The sequence below is a fragment of the Talpa europaea genome (genome assembly GCF_964194135.1).
Source record: "Talpa europaea genome assembly, chromosome: 4".
Taxonomy (NCBI): Eukaryota; Metazoa; Chordata; class Mammalia; order Eulipotyphla; family Talpidae; genus Talpa; species Talpa europaea.
Window position 1 is genome coordinate 115,464,747 of NC_140070.1, and position 19,010 is coordinate 115,483,756.

Sequence of the window (19,010 nt, forward strand, 5' to 3'; positions counted from 1 at the left end):
ACCATTGGAGTAAACTATCATGGGAAATCAGAGATAATTGATGGTAAAGTGATAAGTTCCTAGAAAGAAAAAACACTAGAAACTTCTCTTTCTGTCTCTTTTGTAATTCTCACTGTGGGACCTATTGGCATGACATGAGGGAATGAATGTGGGAGTAAACTAGAGCAGATTGGATATTGGAATTTAGGTGAAATCATCTGAGATAAAGTTGGGGTCATACTGGCTGAAGATTTAATGCCAGTAAAGAAATCTTTCTTAACAGCAAGCCAGATTGATCTTTGCCTACTCAAAGATCTTTAAGTGACAGATGTTAAAGTTGCATGCAATTTTTTATATTCTAACTTTCCTGACTTCCTCTAAAATTATTTTTCAAGGAAAACAAGGTGGTTAAAGAAACCATTCAAAGAGGCCTTTGGCAAATATGTCATGTACTTTATGTACACGTGTTGTGGATGACAAAAGCAGGTTTGTGTTAAGAATGTGAACAGAAGGAATGAACACTATACAGTAAGGTTCACTGGCAAGTAAAGAAAGGAGGAGGTTGTTTGCAGAGCTAACCACTGTAATAAACATTGTTCAGAACCACGGTGATAAATAAAAATTGCTCTGAGTCTATAAACAAAAACTGATTTGTATCTTCCATGGAGACGAGGCAGAATTCATTGTGAACCCTCACCTTCATATTGTGAGTGGGCTTCTGTCCAAAAGTTCTGGATTCAAGTCCTAGCCAATGACTTTGGACTCTGAGCCCAAGTTTCTCTTAAATAAAATAAGAATAATGATACTCGTTTGCATTTATCCCACACAATTCTTGCATGGATCAAAGCAGATATTATAATAGATATAAAAAATGTTGAGAATCATGAATTTACTATATATGTTCTTCTCTCCTCTAAACCAAAATGTGATGAGAAATAATAAAACAATGTTTAAGAATGGGTGCCCACTGAAATATACCATTTTATCAATTCCTTTCTTTTCTTCATGCAATTGGGGGACCTGAATAAACACTCAGTTATTCAAGATGAGAGGCAATTACCTCAGACATTAATGAATCTTATTTCACAGTTGAGCAATTAAAATGCAACAAAAAGGGAAAACTAGGGTCAGGTGCCCAGGTATATTTGCCATCTGGGTAAATAACTAGGTCTCCAATAACCCAAAGGATATGCAAACAGAATTACCACTGCACTGCTCTAAACCGAACTGGTAGTATGACGTCTGAATGCTTCCACTACGGTTGATAAAATTCCTGGTTTCAAAGCAATAAAGCAAGACGGGTGAAAATTAGCTCCAGAACTCACTTAGGTGATTTGAGATCACGATGAATAATTTTATGAAGGTGCAAATAATTCATTCCACTTGCAATTCCTGTAGACCAGTCTACTAGCAACCGAGGAGTGATCTTCCTGCCAGCTCGCAAAACCTCGTAGAGTTGTCCATGGGCACAGTACTCCATGATGATACAGTAACACGGGGCCTGGGTACAAACACCCCTTTCAAGAAAACACAAACACACATATTAGTACACATATTCACACAATATACATGTATACATATTGATGTTTTAAGAATATTTAAGACCATTTCTTGGGAACAGAAAGTATACTCCTCACATACTGGCTACGCAGGTGGATTTAAACAAGTAACAGCTGCTCAGCTACACCAGAAGGATCCAGTGGCTATTGTAAAACTAGCTATTTATGGTATGCTACCAAAAAACCTTCACAGAAGAACTCTGATGCAGAGGTTGCATCTGTTCCCAGATGAGGATATACCAGAAGATATTCTTAAAAATTTAGTAGAAGAGCTTCCTCAACCACGCAAAGTTCCCAAACGTCTGGATGAGTACACACCGGAAGAAATAGAGGCCTTCCCAAGAGTGTGGTCTCCACCTGAAGATTATCGACTGTAGGAGAATGAAAATTGTGGAAAATACCACTGAGGTGATTGAAACCTCTTCCTGATGAGTATCTCCTGACCTGCAGAGCAGAGTGAAGTAGCTACTGTGTTTTGACAAGAAACCTGTTCTAGGTGCTGAAAGTTTGTGGGAAAAGGTCGGGAAGAAATGTTTTTTCAATCGAAAATTGCAATAAAATACATTAGTTTATAGAAAAAAAAAGAATATTTAAGACCATTTCTATACCTAAATTATTTTACTTAATTAATTTTTATTGAAGTTTCAGCACCATAATTTGACATTTATACACACTATATATACTGCAATTGGATAATCTTCCCTGATTCTTAAATTAGCATTAAAATCCCTCTAGTCTACAGGTTCCTTTAATACAATAGACAATTTAATTTGTTTTGTTTGCTTCAGATATTGATATGTGGTGTTATATTTGGTCCTTTTTCTGTGGGACAATTCCATTCTGGGACAAAGAGCACTGTCTACTGAGACTTGCGTAGAGTGGAGATTGTGTTGTTTTAGATTAAGAATAATTAAAATTTTTCCCCTTAAAATTAAATAGAGGATTTTTTCATATAATGTACTGAAAGAGAAAATTCAAACATTATATTGATATTTCTACTATTTGTTGAATTCTAAATTATCCAAATTTAAGACAGACTAGACTGCCGTGACTAGACTGAGGGGTAAAAAAAAGAATCAATTTTATTATCTAGTCTTTCAATATATGCTAATTAAATAGTTAACATTTAGGATATTCTTGAAAGATTTCTGTTTAGAATTTAAAAATGTTATTCAGGGCCTCCCTGGTGGCGCAAGGGGTTAAGATCCAACCTATGAAGCTATCCACAGCCACTGCAGGGAGGTGAACCACATGGCGCAGCAGACCTCTCCTGACTCACCCGCTGCTCCCCTCAGCAGTGTATTTCAGTCAATCTGCCTGTTCTGTTCCCCACTCTGTCTCTGGTGAATTCTCTCACCCCCCACACCTCTGGCCTGTACCCCAGTTCTTGTATGCATAAATAAATAAATCTTTAAAAAATGTTATTCAGTGTGTTATTTCTACAACTGCTATGAAGGCTTTCTTGATTGTTCCAGTCAAAAAGATCTTTATATTCTCTAAATTCCTGTTACATAGCAACCATTAGCTATTTATAAAGAATTTTTCCCTCTGCATATAGATGCTCCTTGAAGGGAAAGGTCTTCATGTTCCCTTCTCTCTATCACAAGGCCTAGAATATCAAGCAAGTTCTTCAGAAATTTTCTTAATTTCACCTTAACTTTCTTTGTCAAACAAAAGAACTTCACACAGACACGTGCAGAGGCAAAGGGAAGCAGGAAGGGAACTGACATGAAAGAACACCGATTTGCCAGGCATCTTACATATTTATTTAATTTGCCCAAACCATTGAGAAATAGAAGCTACCTTTTCCATTTTTACCAATAAGGCTCAGAGCGGGAAACTGACCCTAACCAGAGAACTAATAAGTGATGGAGGGGGAATTCAATTCCAGTCTGTCCAACTTCAAAGCCCAACTTCAAAGCCCATGCTTTTCCCATATGCTCTGCTGCCACTCTTTTAGCTTTTTTACCTCTGTAGAAACAAACAAATTGGGGGTTCCTAGATTAACATCACAACCCCATAAGAATGGGAATAATAATATTGACCTTTTCCACAGTTTTCATGTGTTGTCCTGAGGATGAGGAAAGAGAAGAAAAATGATCATAATTATGGACTTCTCCATGCCCCACTTTTTAAAGGTGTGTATATCTCCCTTCAAGACTTCTAGAGAAGTTACAAGAGTACCCTGTGCCAGACTTCTAGTTCTAGTCCTCAGTCAAGCTACCAACCCGTGTCCTATCTCTCAGGCTACCGAAAGTGAGGAAAGAATGGCGCGGCCAGGGCTGTGATCACGTGGAAGTCTTGTAATAATAGCAGGTTATGAAGAAGCATAATTACTCTCTATTTCGCCTGCCGTGACGTGCCTGTCAAATGCCACAAAGCTGTTTCTACCACTCTCCTACCATTTTCTAAGTCACCCAGAATTCTCCTCTTGATATTCCATGAAAATGTTTTTTTTTTCAATTTTGTTACTTGACTTTTAGGACTCCCCACAAGAGCACACGTACATAGCAACTATAAACAGACAATTTAAGTTTCATTACACAGAAATAATGAATAAGGCAGGAATAATGCCATGTGCTTAAGAATATAAAAATATATATTTGTTTGAAACCAGTCAGCATCCTATTCAAATATGTTTTAACTTGTCACACAAACATAGACAGGAGGGCCTCACGGTGATGCTATGCGCTTTTCCTTTTCTGACTGACGAATAAGAAGCAATCATCCCATCAGCCCCGTACTATGACAAGGCTTCTTAGTAGCTATAAATAACAGCTCTATAATCACTTCTAATTGCTACCTTTTCTTCCCCTCGGCACTCAATTCCAAGAGGAACAGTCAGGTTGGGTTTTCTTATAAGACTGCTTAAAGAACTGGAAGAAAAAAAAAAGAATATAGTATTCTTTTCTTGTCCTTCCCCTTGTGTACATGGTTCTGTACTTCACAAGAAGCTGTAAGCACAAAAACCAGTATCCAGAGAGGTTTAAAATCTCCTCAGCTTTCATATCTTCCAGACGGTCCTGAATGATTCATTGGCCAAGCAACACATGGCACAGATGGCTGAAAACACAAGGCTGCACAGTGCCTCGGGAGCCCGGCGCAATGGGCCAGGGACACGGTGTCACTATTGTTTGTCACGGGGAGGTTAAGACTACTGAAGTCTCCTCCGCCTAAAGAGTTGGGCATGAGCATGGGATGCTCGTCCTGAAATGCTGAAAATTGCATGGGTAGGTAGGAGTGCCAAAAGAGTGAGGTCAGGAAAAGACTGCAGGGAAAAGGGATGAAGTTAAAAGAGAGGAAAAACAAGCTGCTCACACCCATCCTCTAAAGTCACACCTTTAGTGAGCCAGGACATCCTACTGGAAAACCCTCTTACTTGGGACTCAGACTAGCTCACTTTAGGTGGAGCAAAAGCCATGCTTTGAATAATCCTTTGGTATCCTCTCCAAGCACATAGCACAGGGGTAATTAAGTCTATAGAGCATTCTTGATGTCTTTCAAAGCAGGAATGTATATGTTAATATCAGGGGAGAGAAAAACCTACTTCTTAAAAAAAAAAAAAAAGCCTTGACCTACTTGAAAGCGATGATGTTAGGGTGCTTCAACTTCCTCAAATGCTTGATATCCGTCTCATTCTGTTCTCTTACTTTCTTGATGGCCACCTCTTCTGCTCGGAACTTGCCTAGGAAGACAGCTCCTTGGGCTCCACTACCAAGCCACTGCAGCTCTGAGATCTCCTCAAATGGCACTTCCCAAGTATCTAGGCACACAAGTGAGAAACAAGCTTAAAGAGACCTCAGAATTTGCTTAGGGTTCATTCTAAGCAGCCATGTCCAAGGTACCAAACTCACCATCACCCAAAAAAGACCTCTACTCTTTGCTTCCCACTGGTAACTCCCCAAAAGATTAAACCTTTCTGTGAACTCTGATACTATGGATCTGATACACACACATATTAGTTCGTCCCACTTCTTAACCAGTGAAATCCAGCAGATCAGAGATCTTCAATATACTCTCCTCCAAGCAAAACATACCCTGACACCCCTATAGTTCTACCTCCTCATCTCAAACTTGATGTTCAGTCAATTCACCCGTCCGGACACCATTATCCCTTACCCCATCACCAAAGGTAATTTGTTTTATCTTTGAATTGCTAGTGTAGATGCTCTATTAATCCTTGCTGAGTGAATTTTCAGTGATATTCTCTTAGGACCTAGTTGTACATAACACTTACATTAGTATTCACCTTTACTATGTGCTTATTGTGTGCCAGAAACTAGCAGCACAGCGCTTTACATCACTCATGTGTTTAATTCTTACAAAAATCTTACAAGTCTGACTTAATTGTGGTTATTTAAAGATAAGAAAATTAAGATTTCAGGTGGTTAAGTAATTTACCCAAGATGATATAGCCATTAAAGGACAGAACTGGACCTGGAATTCCTGAACTGGCTGATTTCAGGCATAGGTTCTCTACTACACCTCATTGCCTCTCATGAAGTATATCTATACAGTATTTTCAAGTTTCTCTTAGAGTTTAATTTTTTTTTTCACCAACATTTTAACATGGGTCATTTCTAACTGGTGGCATAATTGATGATTGATATTACGTTCATTATCTTTTTCTGTATTAAACATTTTTTTACCATAAGTCTATATTACTTTTATAATGAATAAAATGCTAATTTAAATAAAGCACTTCAGAAATTCAATCAACATGTGCTTTAATCTCATGAAAATTACAAAGAAGAATATAATCCATTGATCCTTCTCCTTGTCCCCCTTTTTGCCAGTACATTATCACTGTGCTGGGAACAATGAACATCAAAGAGCAAGGTGCCCTGCTGAGTAGGAGAAGGATGATGACAATGTTAAAGGTTAGAAGAGATTTTTGTCAGCTCACTGATCACTAACAGGCCACTGTTTGCAGAACACTGAACAAGGTAGCATTGAGTTCAGCTTTGAAGATATTCTGGTCTTGAAAGGAAATCAGCTCACTATTGTGTTGTTGAAGCAAAAGCAGAAAGACTTCTTCAATATCTAGAAGGGAACTACATTTCCCTTTTCTCTAACTTCCCCTATCTTAAGAAAAGAGAAATTCCACAGAGTCCTAGTAAAATGTGGTTTCTCATTATATTCAAAATATAACCACATAGAACAAAAAATTTATAGTGAGTGTGGTTTATAGCATGGACATATGCCCGATTCTTTGGATATGAGCAGAATTACAAGGTTCTGCTTTATTGAAATTGAATAGATGTTACATAAAAGAAATTTCTCTAAAATACAAATAGCTCACCAAGATGAAATCACCAAAGGAACAAATGATACCATATGAGATTGGGGGGCAAAGAATAAGTTACAGGTTTGACTGCTTTCTGCACCGTTATGGCTGCTAATGCCTGATGAGTATCAAGTGGCTCAGGCAGTCTCACTTTCCTCTCCCAAAAGCTACAGTGCAGGACTGGACACATGTGGTTTTGACTATTCTGGGGTGGAATAAAGTATTATTACTGGAATCTTGGGTAAGAATAAAATGGGCAGTATTTCATTGAATAACTGTATAAAAGCCCACACTTAATCTTTAATATAATAATTAGTAAAGATTAATATAATAATCAATCTTTTTAATTGCTGGATACTAGAAACATTAGAAAATATTAGAAAAATAGAAAACCCCCCCCATATTTAGTTTTCATCTTCTCTTCTAGTCTTTGCTCATATGTATACAGCTATGGAAAAGTTGTAAGTTATGTATAATTTTTTCTACATTTTCCCTGTGTTATGTGTTCTCCATATAGTTATAGTCTTTATAAACTTAAATAGTTATTTACTGTACTCTATTTTTTTGTTGTTCTTAGGTTTTTCCATCCTTTTGTTTGCTAATTTAAATGTAATACTTTTTCCTTTATATTTCTTCTTCAAACTCAATCCTTGGGTTAAAGAATACAATTTCCAGGCCCTTGCTACACTTCCAAGCAGTTATGCAAAAGGATTTTGCTAGTTTTGCTGACAATAGTAATGTATGAGTATGCTCTTTTTACTCCAGCTTATTAATACTATCAATTATTTTTTATCACTAATTTAGTTAGGTAAAAAATAATGTACTATATGGTTGTGCTACTTCAATTGCCAATGATACAGAATATTTTCTCCACATTTAACATTTACATCTGTTTTGTATGAATTGTCACTGTTCATTTATCTATTAGTGTCTATTGAAGTTGAAGAGGTCTCTATTTCTTTGGTACATATGAAGAGAATATTTCTACAAGAGACTTTTCCTTTTTATTATATTTTGGGGGAAAAAAACCTATATTTGCTTGTTATTCCCTTTGCAATTTCCCCACTAGCTACTCTGTCTTCTAAGAGTTGGTTTTTTAAAAGCTGGACCTTTACATCTATTTGGAGTTTATTTTGGTTTATAGTATGAGGACTGATGTAAATTAATTTTTTATAGTTATCTAGTTATTCCAAAGCAATTTGTTAAGTCATCCTTTCTCATATTATTTTATAATAATTTATTATATATTTATAAGCAAGGCCTATTACTCTACTGCAAACTGTTATTCATTATCTTTAAGTGAAATATAAATAAATGTACACAAAGTGTAAAGTAGTACTTCAGCTAATTTTTTCATCAATCTTTTTACTAGAATTGATCACCAGAAATAAAACTGATTGGATGACTTAGTCTTTTTGTCCCATCCCGATGTCCCTGTCAATAATGGAGTAGAGAACCAAGGAGCAGGAGTGGCAGAAAAAAGAATGTTAATTATACGAATGTAAAAATTGGGGGCCCAGATTACTGACAAATGAGATAACTAACCTCTTAATTGTGGAAACTCGCTGTGCTCCCTCCAAGTTTAGTACCAGCCTTTCTGCTGCTTTTACAGCAGTCCCATTGGTACTGTTTCCTAGCTCTCCCCTTCTCTTTGAGTTATCACTATGACTACCATCTTAATTGCAATACCCACCATGAGCCATAGGATTGAGAAAAAGCCACATGTCCACCTACTTTAATGCATAATTCTCCTTTGTTTATTGAGTCATGTCGATGATAATACTTGTTTTGAGGCTAGGAACTATTTGGTAATAAAAGATTTCAATTACATGCACTACCTTACTTGGACTTCACTACCAACATACTACATGAGAGATGAAGACATGTTTAAATTTTTTAAAAATCCAGTGAAATTTCCTTATAAGTACCAAATGCAGGGACACATCTGTTATATGTGTTATTTTTTGGTTGACTATAATCCAGGATTAAAGATTAGCTCCTGATCCCAGAACTGACAAGGAAAGACTACCATAAGTTTCTGGCTAGCAAATTTGTTTTACAGCCCACAGCAACACCAGCCCACACGAGAATATCCTGTCATTTGCTGAAAAGTTAGGCAGCTGCTGTATACTGGTAAACTTAAGCTGACCAGACCTGTTTCTTATTTATTACTGAAATAATTCTTTTTGAAAGTCACATAATCAATTGGAAGAAAATTAAATACAAACTTGGAGAACAAGAAAACATTTTAAAATGTCCCTTTCACAAACACAGGGGCTGTGTCTGCTACCCTTCTTTACAAGTTTGATTTCAAAGCTGCATTTGGATTTTGAACCTCCAATTATCACCAGAATAATAATTAGATTGATCAAATTAAGATCTTAGAAGCCAAATGTAGTTTATCACTTAAACATATGTTAGTAGATTTAATAGTTTTTATATCTAAGCAGAGAAGCAGGAACTTTTAAAAAGTAATAAATTAAGGACAGTTGTCTCTGGATTGTGGCAAAAAACAAGTGATTTTTATTTTCCCCATTGTGCTTTTCCGTGTTCCAACTTTTAAAATGGTAATAATGTGGTTTACCATAGCAGTCCCCCACCTTTGTGTGACATCAAACAGCTTTTTAATGCCTTTGAAAGTAAGATTATAGAGGGGAGAAAATGATGATGAGTATTTCATGGGGGAGGGGTGGGAGAGAGGGAGAGAGAAACAGGCAGATAAAACCCAGGGAATGACAAAGAATTCCTTCATGGAGCAGAAGAAGATGCTATAATAGAAAAATATCAATATACTTATGGGGAAGGGGGCTTGAGGGAGAGGTTGGTATTGGTTTAAGAGAAAGTATGGCAGAAATAGGAAAAATAGAAAACTTGAAAAAGCAGTTTATGACGACTGATGTTTGACTGGTTGTCATGCAAAAACTATCACTAGCCTTGACTGAGACAGAGATATATATATGTATTTTTTATTCTAGTGTTCTCTCTTTATTTTTATTTATTTATATTTTTTAAACAATATTTGCTTCCCCCATCCCCTCAGATTGAGTCCCCATAGAATTTCCCTCCCCAAGGCACCCGTGCACCATCACCACAGTCCCGTGTGCTCCTCCCTCCCTCCCTCTGATCCCTCTCCCTCCTCCTCCCCTGCAGGATATAGAGAGATATATTTTTAAGGGGAAGTTATAGAGTTATAAAATAAACAAAATAGAATCTCATTTCTCATCCATATTTTTCCTTTCCAAACTTTCTTGATATGAGAACTCATAACAATCGAATCATTTCCATAAGGCTACAGAAATATTTATCAAAAGCCTTGAAAGCAAGAAACACTTAGTAGCCAACTATTCTCCTTCTGGATATTTATCCTAAGGAGTAATCAAACATATGTGTGAAAATTAAGTAATGGTTATATAGATGTTCAAAGTGGTATGTTTTTTACTCACTAAATACGACAAACAAATTAAGTGTCAAGCAATAGAGGACTGTTTAAATAAATATTGGCACATTCATATAATTCAGTATTATGTAGTTATTAAAAATGATGCTGAAGAAGCGTATTTTACTATATAAGAAATGTTCACAATATAAAATGAAAAAGTGTTACAAAATAGTCTGACTCTTTTTTTAAAGCACATCACACACAAATAGGGCACAATATACATCAAAAACATTAATGGTAGCTATTTTCAGGAAACAGAGGATCACAGATTATTTTAAAATTGAGGGAGAACTTGTCTGCATATTCCAGATTTTCTCTATATATTTTCTATATATGTTATTTCTTTATATATTACTATATGTTCTTTTAAAGAATATAAATGAAGTTTTTATAAAAACTCCAGGGCCACATTTTCTCTTTACTTCAAAATCATAATGCTTGAATTGAAATACACAAAAATATATGTTATACAGTGATGGGAGTTAAAAAGTGATTATTTAGAAAGCTATGGGATCTAGAAATAATAAAGCTTCTTGAAGATTGATTATGCATTTTTCTTTCCTCAAAATGTGAGATTTCTGTGCTTGCTGTAAGAAAATGATTGCTTTTTGCTACCTAAGGCATGTCTGCAATCTTTGTTTCTTTTTTTAAATAAATTTTATTTTTATATTCCCCATACAATTGCAACCCCCTTATTTTGACCCCAATCCCTCCCCTCCCCGCTCCCCACCCCCCATAGAGTGTCTCTGGTTCATAGTTGTTTGTTGATTTTAATTTTCACTTTCATATAGTTATTCATTTTCCTGGTCCCTTATTTAAGTTTTCTAGATTCCTGCTATGAGTGAGACCATCCGGTATTTTTCTTTTTCTTTCTGGCTTATTTTGCTGAGCATGATCCCTTCCAGCGCCATCCATGTTTATGTCTGCAATCTTTAAGGGCAATGTTATATGGCTTCTGTCTGGTTTTGAATTAGTCAAATGGCCATCAGACTTTTAATTGCACAAACTTTTAGTAAAAAAGTTTTAAACATGCACCTGTTACAGGATTTATATATAAATTATAGATGTGCACAACTTTATTAAAATACAAAATATATGTGAAGACCTGCATGAAATAAAAATTTTAAATGATAACAAGAATAGGACTCTTCCTCAGAGCTGTTGTCTTGTATGTACTTTATTTTCAATGTCATGAGACTAGACAACCACAAAAGATAACCTTCAACCAAAAAAGACGCAGTAAATGTGAATATGTTCCATTCACAAGTCTCTAGGAAACTGCTAGGGGTATTCATCTGGCACTAGTTCTTTAATTTACCCACATGTCAAAGGTAATCCCATTAAAGGAGGTGATGTGTCTGCACAGGACATACCTTCCAGGTCCATGCTCTAGCTTACCTTGCTGCTGCAATTTGTAATCAGTGGAATATGCCTTCCCAATAATATTCCACACCGGTCTTAAGCAGCCAAATAGTCCTTCGAGAAACCCACCACTGCCACTGCCTGACCTGCTGAATTGAATCTTGATGTCCTCAGTTCCACTTGTGCTCTCTCCATCCACTGTGTTGTTCCCCTGAGACATGGCCATGTCTGATTCATCTTGTTCCCGTAGCTGAAGAACACTGTTCTCAAACTGGTCCCTGGAATCCTCACTTACGCTGGTCAACACAGTTGTGGTGATGGGGCTGCTCATGGTCTCAGTTGGCTCTGTTGGCACCACCCCCTTTTCCTGCAGGTCCTTAAGGAGCTGGGGTGCAGGATGGCTCCCCATAGGTGAGAGTTCATCTTGAAGTCCATTGAAGGTTCTGTTTTCACTCAAGGGCAGGTGTGGGGAGGAGGAGCAGCTCAGGTGCTCCTGAGGGTCAGCCATCGTGCCATGAGTGTGCACAGCGTCCTGAGATGGTACTCAGAGGGGTAAGGGGACAGAGTTCTGATGGAAGAGACGGCTCCAAAACCTGGGGGAACAGGAGGACGACATGAGATCACCCTCTCTTTATTTACCCACACGACCACACTTCTGTTTATAATAACCAGATCATTGCAACAACGGACACTAGTTAAATGGGGGCATGTAGCCACATGATGGAATACATGCAGCGGTTAAAAATCATGTTGCTAACATGAGAAAGTGTTCATGCCATGTAAATATAAAAAACAGGTTAGAATAATTTACACAACATAAACTTTTTCATTTTTTATTCAAGGAGATACACACACATATACACAAGAAAAAAAGACTGGAAGCACTCATCCAAAGAATTAACAATCATTAGTTTGAGGTGATGAGATTGGGGGGGAATTTTACGTTGTATTTTTCAAGCTATTCCAAACATGCCACATGAATATGTTGCTATAGACTTTGTGCATGTGGCCCTCAAAAATTCATATGTGGAGGGGCCTCCCTGGTGGCACAAGTGGTTAAGCACAGCACTATGAAGTTATCCGCAGCCTCTGCAGCACGAGTTTGATCCCCAGCCAGCCAACGAGTTAGACCCACATGGCACAGCAGACCTCTCCTGACTCGCCCACTGCTCCCCTCAGCAATGTACTTCGTCAGTCTGCCTGTTCTGCTCCCCACTCTGTCTCTGGTGAATCCTCTCACCCTCCTGCACATCTGGCCTGTGCCCCAGTTCTTGTATAAATAAATAAATCTTTAAAAAAAAATTCCTATGTGAAAACCCAACCTGCATTGGAAAGGGGAGTTTTAAAAGGTATAGGTCATTAGTGTGGAGCCCTAGTGAATGGGTCTAGTGCCCTTGTAAAAGAGACCCCAAAGAGCTCCCTCGCCTGGTGAAGGCACGGTGAGGAGGTGGCTGTCTATGAATTGGGTAGCAGGCCCCTGATGTTGGACTGCTCAGCCTGCAGAGCTGCAAGAAATAAACTGCTTGAACCATTTAGTCTATGGTCTTTTTGTTACATCAGCCTGAATAGACCAAGGCATAGACCTTATGTTTATAACCAGAAAAAAATTGTTTCCCTTCCTAAAGGGAAATTAACTGTCCTGATAATGTTTTAAATGAGAAACTGCATCCTGTGTTATTATAAGTTACTGGTTTGTAGGTTATATATATTTGTGTAGAGAAAGGTAAGACCAAAGACAAAATCAGGAGCTAGATTACAAGGAGCTTTGTATGGTAGGCAAAGAGGCCTGGGTTTTATCCTGAAAGTGATGGGGAGTCATAGCTCCATATTGGAGATTATGGATAAAAGTAAACTTAGCCTGCTTCATTAATTTTTTAATCTTCACTACATAGACCCAAATTTAAAGGCCCAGAGAGCTTATATGAGTGAACCAAGAAAAAGATCCTATTCTGTGAACTCTCATTTACTCACTTAAACATTAATTGAGCTCCTACTACATACAAGGTGTTAGGAATTAATGTATGCTACATAGGTTCTTACTATAGAACTTACAATCTAGAGAAAAAGACCAACAAATAATGACATATGGGTAGACATGGACATGTACAATAGGGAGTTCAGAAAATAAGTATGTATGTCTAGGAAGCCCTGGGAAAACTGTTTGAGTTGGAGGATGAACCAGAGGTCCCTTAGAGAGTGAGACTAGACATTCCAGGTAGTAGGAGGAGCAGCAGGTGGAAATTCTTACAAAAGGTGGGCAAAGGTCCGAATACAGTAGATCTTATGACAAGCTAAAGCATTTGGATTTTGTCCTCAAGACAACAGAAAGCCACTAAGCAATTTTAAGCGAGGGTGTCATTTGGTCAGATTTACAATTCCAAATCACATCTGTAGAAGTAGAGGTTGGCTTGAAGGGGAAAGACTGAAGGTCAAGGTATTAGTTAGGAGGAAGAGTTCAAATAAGAAATGATGAGGGCCTGAACCAAGGCAGTAGCAATGGCAATGAAGAGGAGGGGTAGATATAAGAAAGAATTGGTAAGAAGTGGTGATTGATTAGACATGGGGGTAGGTGAAGAAAAGGTAGAAGAAAGGAGGCAAATATAGGGGTTCCTTAGCTCAAGGGCAATATATCAATATATTACAACTTAATATATTGTTAACTTGGGTTAAAATATAAAAATATATTTATTAAATATATGCTAGAGTCATGCCATGCCCTGGGTTAGGGTTTGTGCATATGGATATTACTATCACTACTTTTAATAATAAATAAGACAAAGTGGTTTAAAATTTACATTTATATACTAAGTGATATGCTGATAAACCAACTGCCCAGGAAAAAAAAAAAAAAAGCCTCAACAATTCAATCTGTAGTGTAGAAATTTGCCAAGTTCTGTGGTATAAATACTCCCACCATGGCAAATTTCAAGCTAAGAACAGTTAACAACCTGCTTGCAAAGTTACTAAATATCTGACAATTGGCTCTCACAAACTGCTGTATAACCCAGCTCCAGCACCACAGTTCTTGTAATAGTGTCATTCTTATTTTACTGAGAAGTAAGAAACTTTTCTAAGGTCATATGTCAAGTGGTAAAGCAGGAATTAAACTCTCTCTCTGGTGAATATTCTTACTGCCCTCCACCTCATACTGCTGACACCCCAGTTCTTGTATGCATAAATAAAGAAAAACAAATCTTTAAAAAGAAACTCTAACTCAGAATTCAGATCCCCAAATTCCCTTGCCTTTTTAATACTATGACAGCACATTTTATGATAACCCATCACCTTCTCAGAGTGCTTCACAGGTTAAAAAATGGCCTGTGATCTCGATCTAAACATTGATCCCCTGTGTAAAGAAGCCAGGGCATAGAATCATTACTCCTAACTTTTATGGACATACACTAAGACCAAAAAGAAGGATTTGCTAAGTTTATGGAACCAGGATTAAATACCAGGTTATTTTTCTTAATCCTAATCTCCCTCCTATATCATGCAGACTGTGTAAAATAGAGTTCCTTCCTTCTAACGCTTATAAGCCACTTAAGAAGTTAATAATTACATTGAGAGAATTACCTTCTCTCCATCCCCATGACACACATGTCGTATTCCACAGAGTTGTAGAGAAGGGACAATGATGGGGACAGGAGCGGCAAGCTCCAGCTGGATGAGAGGGAGGACCTGACATGAACCTTTGAAAGGAAAATGCAACTGAGACTGACCAAGGCTGCGACATTCAGGAGGAATAAGAGCATTAGCTGAGGCAGGAAAGCAGACACCACCACAAGGCATGTGTGAGAAGCGGGGTAACCCAGAAATAATAGCTGGCTAATGTTGGGGAGCAGCATGCAACAATGGTGACTCCTGTCTCATTTCATGAAGGCTCATGAAATAATACAGATGATGTCTTCCCTTTAATCAAGTCAGAGAGGTCAACTTAACTGCATGAGGTTGGATTAAGAGTGACTTAAATTCTAGGGCCTGGAGAAATTCAGGGGCTGGGAAGCTGCCCAGGAATATAAAAATGGAAGAGGAAGAAAGAGGAAAAAATAAAAAGCCAGAGTCCTTTGTTTACTCTTTGCTGGAGTGACCCCCTTCCTCTCACCTCATGCTCTAGCTTACCCCTACCCGCCTTTCTGTGCTCATCTCTAAGCTTTGAACTTACTGATCCCCTCGTTTTGCTTTCTTGCTATCTCCTGCCACAACCTTGAGCTGCCACTTGCCTTTCTCCTCTCACACTGGCTCTGCCTGATCTCTTTTAAGACTGCTGACTTCACACTCTGACCTGGCTGCTGCCTTACAGCACTTCCAGCTGCTTTTGCCGCAGACTCGTGGTTATCCTAACCCAGCACAGGGCATAGTTTCTGCAGTTGGCTCACATCAAATGAAGATAATGCAAGCTCCCAAATGCACATGTGAATTTCACACAAATATCTACATGTGCAATTTATTCTTTGAATCAAACTACTGGACATGGTGTTCATTCCTGGTCAATTTCCATTTTGAGCAATTTTACTCTCAGTTTCCTCCTGATGATGTCATATTGGAACCAGCCCATACACAAAAAGTTAGAAAAATATTTATGAGTTATATAACCTGTTCCCATTTCAAAAAGATCAAGGGTGCACAGGAAATGGGTCTGTTCCCACTGGCACTGGAAATGAGTCTAAGAAAGAGAACTTCAGCACAGTTTTCACACTCAGTTTGATATTTAAGAGATCAAAGACTAACTGGACCTTCAAAGAATACAGTCCAATCTACTTATTTTACATATGAAAATCAAATTCCAGAAAGAAGCCTGACTTTTTTTTTGGGCCTCCCCGGTGGCGCAGCGGTTGAGCGCTGGGTTGCGAAGCTGCCCGCAGCCTCTGCAGCGCCGGTTCGATCCCCGGCTGCTCCCCGGCCACCGGAGGAGGGTCCCACATGGCGCGCAGACCTCTCCTGCCGGCCCGCTGCTCCCCTCAGCAGTGTACTTCAGTCCTTCTGCCTGCTCTGCTCCCCGCTCTGGCTCTGGTGAATTCTCTCACCCTCCCGCGCTTCTGACTATACCCAGTGCATGTATAAACAAAACAAACAAACAAATAAATAAATAAATAAAACATGCCTCTATAAAAAAAAAAAAAAAAAAAAAAAAAAGCCTGACTTTTTGAATACAACAACCTGTGAGGGTCAGAGCTGGGAAGAGTCCTTCCTCACCCTATGTCCTTTTCCCTAGCCTGGTGGTTTTTTTTTTAAATTCAGATAGAGAAACAAATAGCCAGAATATTGTGACCACTGAGACAGAAATCATAGTGATTTATAGTATTATTCTAGATGCACTAAAGTTACCCCCAAGAAAGCACAAGCACCACCTACTGGGATGAGCTTTACCTGTCAACAGAACAGCCAAAGGTTATGGAGTTATTGGTGATTTGGCAGAGTGGGCAGAAGCAAGGGAAACCTTGCATTGTGTGTAAGATGGTACAGAGGCTTCCTCCTGCTCACCAAGAATATCAAGTCCAATCTCAACCAACAAAAGCAGAGAAATGGAAAGACAAAAGAACAAAGGGAAAGGAATCATCACCATGACTATATTCAAATATGACTGGAGCTGATGCTACATTTAAGAAGAATGTAGGAGGATAAAAATATCTCTGTGTTACCTGTGTGTGTGCACACCCACATGCCGCCACTGCACGCTGGAGAAGCTGGGAACAGAGGGAGCACATCCCCACTATCACTGCCTCTGTCTTTTGCCCTCTCGGTTCCTCTCTCCCTGTCCAGATTTAACTCAGGTACCCTCAGAGGAACTGACTGTTTGGCTCTTTTAATTCATGAGCAGTCAAAGCTAGTATTTATTAGACGATAACAGGAAATGAAGCAAGATTTTTAAACACTGAGAGTCAAATGGAAAAAGATGAAGGCAAACAGGTTAAAGGGCAAGACTGGAAGGTCACCCTCACGAGTATCAAGCTCTGTGGGCAGAGCAGCAGCTGAGATGTTACTCTGCCCCAACAAGGGCTGTCCGGAGCACTAGGTAGTGCTTCCCTACCTGCCCTGCGGCTTGCTTCCCCGGCCCTCTGAATTTCTCAGCCCCAAGAGGAGGAAGTGGTTGGTGCAAAATTAGCAGGCAAGGGCTGGAGACAGCAGCAGCAGCTGTGCATTTGCCAGAGCATTGCCAATTTCTGGAAATTACCTTGGCTTTTGGCCAAGATGGATGTGGCATAGAGAGAAGGAAGAATAGAAGAGGAGATTTGGCCAAATGACTCTTGGATTCTGTGTTTTTATTATACCACACATTTTTTTCCCTGGTTCCTAATAGAGGACCATTTTGTAATAAATAAAAATTTGAGTTTTACATCACAAATATGAGTAAGTCAAAGATTATGGACTATTTAGTGTCACACATAAAGTTTTCAGAATGATGAAAACTGAAAAAATTTTAAGTATTATTGCTGAGATTTATTGATTGATGCTGAACTCTCCCAAGCTGTCGTCTCTTTACGTGGCATTTTCTTGTCTATTTCTTAAAATGAACACAACCTTCCATCCTAACCTTCTGGTCATTTCTCTAAAATTCAAATAGTAACTTCAGTGTATAAAGAGAGATTTTTGCTATTAGGGCACCTTTCCCATTTTAAAACTGAAATTAACTGGAATTAAGTGGTTCATAATAATAATGTAAAAAGGTCTTTCCAGGATAGAGATTTGACAATGAGATCGTGATTGGAACCTAAAAATATTAGATAACTTTAAAAATGAAATTATAAAACTAAATATATGTGATTTAAGATGAGCTGAAAGAGTGACCTACAATCTCACCATTACCCCTCACTTGCTCTCTGCAACCCCTGTTTGAAAGGACAATAACCTCCCACCAACAAAATCCACTGGCCTACCTCATTCCATCCTCCTTAGAATATTTTATTCAGTAAACATACATTAAAAAATATTGATTTGGTGCCTACTATAAACCTATATTTTTGGTTAAGATCATAAATATTTAATAATATTGAAGTATGCTGGAGCCAGCAACAATTAAAAATTACAAAAAGGCAGATCCTCCTCAGTGATAGATTACCTTCTGAATACCAGTACCTATAAATACAACCATCATTAAAGTGAAAATAAGTTTCCAATGTAGATTTTTAAGTGATTAAAGATGCTTCATTAATCCAGAAACAAAAACTTATCAAGAAACAAAAACCTGTAAGGCATATCAAATATATCTTAACATACTTCTTGACCGAAGGAATGATTTCTCCATAGCTTCCATAAATCTCTAATAAAATAATATGTACTGTGTACTTAATAATATGTACTACTTATGTACTATAAATATTAAGATTCCAGAATAGAATCAGCATTTTCTGACCTAATCTGATTTGCTATGAAGAAGAAAATCAAC

The 19,010-nt window shown here is 38.0% G+C and overlaps 1 protein-coding gene across 1 annotated transcript in view; it reads right to left on the bottom strand.

The window, feature by feature from the left end:
• The window catches only part of MAP3K13 (mitogen-activated protein kinase kinase kinase 13), a gene marked incomplete at its 3' end in the record, with an annotated part of 38,028 nt that extends 25,885 nt beyond the window's left edge, over nucleotides 1-12,143 (bottom strand). The window contains exons 1-3 of the mRNA XM_084231806.1: nucleotides 11,663-12,143; nucleotides 5,118-5,301; nucleotides 1,305-1,496 (exon numbers count right to left, since the gene is read on the bottom strand). Coding sequence (XP_084087932.1) covers nucleotides 1,305-1,496; nucleotides 5,118-5,301; nucleotides 11,663-12,134 — 848 coding nt within the window. The 5' untranslated portion in view covers nucleotides 12,135-12,143. The remainder of the gene's footprint in view (nucleotides 1-1,304; nucleotides 1,497-5,117; nucleotides 5,302-11,662) is intronic.
• Nucleotides 12,144-19,010: the final 6,867 nt, after the last annotated feature.